Consider the following 6,000-nt stretch of genomic DNA (forward strand, 5'->3'; position numbering starts at 1 on the left):
GCTGAATGGTCTCTTCCTGCACCTATTGTCTATTGTTTATTGTCTATTGTTTATTGTCTATGGCTCGAATCTCTGCCCAACCTCACTGGGACAATCACAAACGCACGATCTTCAATAAACCAATGGAACCCAATAATTTTACAATTTTACTTAGATAATCATACACGGCAATAGATCGCAAGTTATTCTGGATGTTTTGAAAGGTGCCGAATAGTGCAAGGCCTGGAGAGAATGGATGTGGAGAGGATGTTTCCACTAGTGGGAGAGTCTAGGACTCGAGGTCACAGCCTCAGAATTAAAGGACGTTCCTTTTAGGAGGAGATGAGGAGGAATTTATTTCGTCACAGGGTGGTGATACGGTGAAATTCTTTGCAACAGACGTCTGTGGAGGCCAAGTCAGTGGATAGTATTGGTGTCAGAGGTTATGGGGAGAAGGCAGGAGAATAGGGTTAGGAGGGAGAGATAGATCAGCCAATGGTGGAGTAGACTTGATGGGCCGAATGGCCTAATTCTACCATATGGTCGTGAGAGGTCTCCAAAGAGTCGCAGCGTCTTTCTGGTCACCGCCGAATTTTCAACATGTTGAAAATGTTGGCGACCTATGACGGGTGCCGGAAGTTGCCTGTAACGGTCGCGTAAGTGAGACAGGCCCTTGATGATCTTATGATCTGACACGGACCCACTACCACACCCACAGGTATCAGTCTGAACAAGGATCCCAACTCGAAAACGCGCCCGGTTCTCCAGAGATGCTGAGTTACTCCAACACTTTTTTGGTAAACCCGCACCTGCGGTTCCTTGTATCCTCAGTGTTCTGCACCCTCTCCTGCAGCTCCATGCGTTTGCATAATATAATTACCAGATTTGGCCAGCGTCCAGGCATGAACGAGACAAAGATTCCTTATAACTCACTTAATTTCCCAGCAAGTCAATAAGAACAGCATTTTGGACGTTGAGCCTCGAGTTATTGATGGCATGGATTAAGTTTCTAAGTGGGTAGCGTACACGACAACACGAATAAATAGCATTTAAAAGGCAATCGGACAGGTAGATGGATGGGAATGGTTCAGAAGGGTATGGGCCCAACACAGGAAAAGAAAACTCGCTCAGATGGGGCATTTTGGTCGGCACGGATCAGTTGGGCCGAAGGGCATGTTTCTCTATGAGTTTGAGTTGGACCAGGCCTTAGGCCTCAGGCTTCAGGCCTCAGGCCTCAGGCCTCAGGCTTCAGGCCTCAGGCCTAGCCTTGCCATTCAATATGACCATGACTGATCGGCACGGACTTGTAGGGCTGAGATGGCCTGTTTCCGTGCTGTAATTGTTATATGGTTATATGGTTATATGATCACGGATGGAGCAGTCACAAAGTCTGAATATGGCACGGAAACAGGCCCTTCGGCCCAGCTCGCCCCTGCCTAACCACATGCCCCATGTAAGCTAGTTTCATTTGCCCGCATGTAGCCCATATCCCTCCAAACCTTTCCTATCCATTTACCTGCCCAGGTGTCTTTTCACTGAACACCTTTGCTCAGTCCACCTGAACTGATCTCCCGGTTGCTGGGCACTTTAATTCTCCTTCCCGTTCCCACACTGACCTTTCTGTCCTGGGTCTCCTCCATTGTCAGAGTGAGGCTAAACGCAAATTGGAGGAGCAGCATCTCATATTTTGCTTGGGCAGTGGTATGAATATTGATTTCTCTCACTTCAGGTAGCCCCGGCATTCCTTCTCCCACCCAAGTTGCACCAGCTTCTCGTTTTCACCCAACAAACAACTAACAATGGCCTGTTTCATTTATCATCGTTACTTTTTTGCGTATCTTTCATTCATTGTTCTTTATCTCTCCACATCACCGTCTAGATCTCTCGTTTCCCTTTTCCCCAACTAGTCTGAAGACGGGTGTCGATCCGAAAAGTCGCCCATTCCTTCTCTCCAGAGATGCTGCCTGTCCCGCTGAGTTACTCCAGCATTTTGTGTCTACCTTCAGGTGTCTTTTAAATGTTGTTATAGTACCTGCCTGTACTACATTTTCTGGCAGCTTGTTCCGTATACCCAGCCCCCTCTGTGAGTAAAAGCTGCTCCTCAGGTTCCGATTAAATCTTGCCCTTCTCACCTTCAACATATGTCCTCTGATTCTTGACTCCCCATACCATCGGTGAAAGGTTGTGTGCATTCAGCCTATCTATTCCCCTCAAGATTTTATGCACCTTCATAAGATCATCCCTCATCGTAGCTGTGCTCCAAAGAATATAGTCCCAGCCTGCCCAACCTCCCCTTTATATCTCAGGCCCTCGAGTCCTGGCAATGTCCTCGTTAATCCTCTCTGCACCCTTTCCAGATTTATGACACCGTGCCTGCGGCTCTCCAGTACCAATTCCCCATAGTCCTCAACTCCCCCATCTCTGAGCATTTGAAAGATACGCAGAAATAATATAAATTGGAATGGTACGGTACTTTATCTGTTACATGTTACGAGGTATAGTGAAATTCATTTTTGTCTGCTGTTGAATGAATGAATAAGTTTATTGGCCGAGTATTCACATACAAGGAATTTGCCTTGGTGCTCCGCCCGCAAGTGACAACATGGCATACAGTGATAGTTAGGAACGACACATAAAACATTAAACATTAATAATAAAACATCTTTGATTAAACATGTGAATTCAATAAAATACCAGAGCAAAAGGAGGCCTAAGATTTTTGGTGACAGTAGGTGCAGGAGTAGGCCATTTGGCCCTTCGAGCCAGCACTGCCATTCAATGTGATCATGGCTGATCATCCACAATCAGTACCCCATTCCTGCCTTCTCCCCATATCCCCTGACTCTGCTATTTTTAAGAGCCCTATCTAGCTCTCTCTTGAAAGCATCCAGAGAACCTCCATCCACTGCCCTCTGAGGCAGAGAAATCCACACTCACCACTCTCTGTGAGAAAAAGTGTTTCCTCGTCCCCGTTCTAAATGGCTTACTCCTTATTCTTAATTAAGTTATTGAGTAGAGCTACTACTCGTGGAAAAAAAGCTGGCAGTAGCAATTCAGTACAAGTAACACTATGCATAGGCACTTAAGATAATTGTACGTGGAAATAGACCGCTAGTTATTCTGGATGTTTTTGAAACTTACCAAATAGTGACAGGCCTGGATAGAGTGGATGTGAGAGGATTTGTTTACTAATGGGGGTTCCAGGGCCAGGGGTCACAGCCCCAGTATTAAAGGACGTTCCTTTTGGAAGGAGATGAGCAGGAATTTCTTCAGTTAGAGGGTGACGAATCTGTGGAATTCAACAGAAGGTTGTGGAGGCCAATGGATATTTTTTTAAGGCAGAGGTAGATAGATCCTAGATTAGTACGGGTATCAGGGGTTATGGGGAGAAGGCAGGAGAATGGGGTTGAGAGGGAAAGGTAGATCTGCCATGGTTGAACGGCAGATTAGACTTGATGGGCCGAATGGTCTAATTCTACTCCTAGAACATATGAACTTATGATGTGTAAATAGGTTCTTACCCTCTGTCTGTTCTTGGGAGTTTCCCATCTCGATTTCTTCTATCTGGGTGCAAGGTTGGCTAAGCATTACATTGTCTTCTTGTTGTTTATCTAAAAATAAACAATTTTTAAAAATGTGAAAAAAGGGCACTTTTCAAAAACACGCTAATACGATCTCCAGCTTTCAAGATGTCAAGGTGATACTTAGACAGCAAAAAAATCATTTTCAGGATGCTGGTTTCCTAGGTTACATGAGAGATGTAAAATCCAAAAGTGCTTTCCCTTCCATTTTCTCCTGTAGGACAGCTGCAAATTTTGGCCACGATCCAGAACATTTAAGCAGGACGTCTAAAATGCAATCTTTGCAAATTAATTTAAAAAAAGAAACACACCTTTTACGAGTTGCATCTTATCGCAGTTTGATTAATACAACAAGCACACAAACAAGTTTAATCGAAGTGTAAATCCCTGATCTTATGTTTAAAATTATTGCAAATTATTTTTATAAGCTCATTTGATTTGATTTGATTGATTTGATTCAACTTTATTGTCATTGCACAAATACGAGTACAGGGACAACAAAATGCAGTTTAGCGTCTGGTCATAGTGCAAGATAGTAGAAATAAAAATACTGGTTAAACAATATGTGCACTGTGGATGAATTAAACTGGTACATAGGCAAATAAATGTATACAGATGGGAGAGTATAAAAGATAGCTAGCGTCGGGACTGTGAGTTCAGCAGTGTACTGGTGTTATTGTAAAAGCTGTTCCTCAGCCTGCTTGTGCGAGACCTGAGGCTCCTGTACTGCCTCCCTGATGGGAGGAGGACAAACAGTTCATGGTTAGGGTCCTTGATGATTTTCCCGGCCCGTCTCAGACACCGTTTGCGGTGGAGGGCATCCATGGCAGGGAGCGGGGCACCGATCATATACATACATAAGCAGTTAGATTCTTAATTTAGACTTTAGAGATACAGTTTGGAAACAGGCCCTTCAGCCCACCGAATCCGTGCTGACCAGCGATCACCCTGTATTCTCGCTCGCTTCTGTGTGGGAAGGAACTGCAGATGCTGGTTTAAACCGAAGACAGGCACAAAATGCTGGAGTAACTCAGCGGGGGCAGGCAGCATCTCTGGAGAGAAGGAATGGGTGACGTTTTGGGTCGAGTCGCTTCTTCAGACTCTAAATTAGCACGATTTAACTCACTTGGGATCATTTACTATTTTACCGAAGCCAATTCACCGACAAGAATATGTGTCTTTCGAGTGTTGGAGGAAACCAAAGCACCCGGAGAAAACCCACATGGTCATGGGAAGAACGTTCAAACTCCGTACCGACAGCACCCTTGGTCAGGATCGAACCCGGGTCTCTGGCGCTGTAAGGCAGCAACTCTACCGCTGCGCCACCGTGCAGCCTTTGAAAATGCGGCCTCATGATAAAATAATACTCTAGAGCTGTTAAAGGGTGCATGTTCAAGAAGAAACTGCAGATGCTGGAAAATCAAAGGTAGGCAAAAGTGCTGGAGAAACTCAGCGGGTGCGGCAGCATTTATGGAGCGAAAGAATAGGCAACGTTTTGGGCCGAAACCCCCCTCTCCCCTGAATGAAACTTGTCAAGTCATCATGAAGGCTCTCAAATGAGCACAATTTGCAAAAACATTCCATGGTGATTAATTCATGTGGGATCTGGGGCTGATCTTGTGGGTGCAGCCACACACCTGCATACACAGATTCGCCAGTAACATAAAAAGTTCTGTAACCTTTTGCGATATTGTGAACAAAATTCCCCATAAGCAAGCAAAAGCTCCCTGAATCTAACTCAACGTTCACTACTTCAGAGGAAGAACTTTGTGAAATTATGCTAACGATAGTTTTATGTTCAAGAAATAACTGCAGATGCTGGAAAAATCGAAGGTAGACAAAAATGCTGGAGAAACTCTGTGTTTAATGTGGCCTCATTATAAAAATAATACTCTAGAGTTGGGAAAGGGTGCATGTTTAAGAAGGAACTGCAGATGCTGGAAAATCGAAGGTAGGCAAAAGTGCTGGAGAAACTCAGCGGGTGCAGCAGCATCTATAGAGCGAAGGAAATAGGCAACGTTTCGGGCCGAAACCCTTCTTCAGACATTTCGGGTCGAGACCCCGAAGGTCATGTTAAATGTAGGCACCAGGAACTGCAGGTGCTGTTTTCCAAAAAACACACACAGTGCTGGAGTAACTCAGCGGGTCAGGCAGCATCTGTGGAGAACATGGATAGGTGACGCTTTGGGTCAGGATCTTTTTCAGGAGAGAAGAAGGGACTGGACGTGAAACGTCACATGTCCATGTTCTCCAGAGATGCTGCCTGAATTGGAACAGCACCTCATATTACGCTTGCGCAGCTTACATCCCAGCGGTATGAATATTGACTTCTCTAACTTCAAGTAACCCTTGCTTTCCCTCTTTCCATCCCCCTCCCTCTCCCCAGTCCGACTGTCTCCGACTACATTTTATCTCTGTTTGCTTTGTTGTCACCTTCTCC

The 6,000-nt window shown here is 45.1% G+C and overlaps 1 protein-coding gene across 1 annotated transcript in view; it reads right to left on the reverse strand.

Moving 5' to 3' along the window:
* macrod2 (mono-ADP ribosylhydrolase 2) overlaps positions 1-6,000 on the reverse strand; it is a 1,271,393-nt gene that overhangs the window by 24,859 nt on the left and 1,240,534 nt on the right. The window contains exon 14 of the mRNA XM_055638840.1: positions 3,501-3,590. Within this exon, the coding sequence (XP_055494815.1) occupies positions 3,501-3,590 (90 nt within the window). The remainder of the gene's footprint in view (positions 1-3,500; positions 3,591-6,000) is intronic.

Source organism: Leucoraja erinacea, chromosome 8, assembly GCF_028641065.1.
Source record: "Leucoraja erinacea ecotype New England chromosome 8, Leri_hhj_1, whole genome shotgun sequence".
Taxonomy (NCBI): Eukaryota; Metazoa; Chordata; class Chondrichthyes; order Rajiformes; family Rajidae; genus Leucoraja; species Leucoraja erinaceus.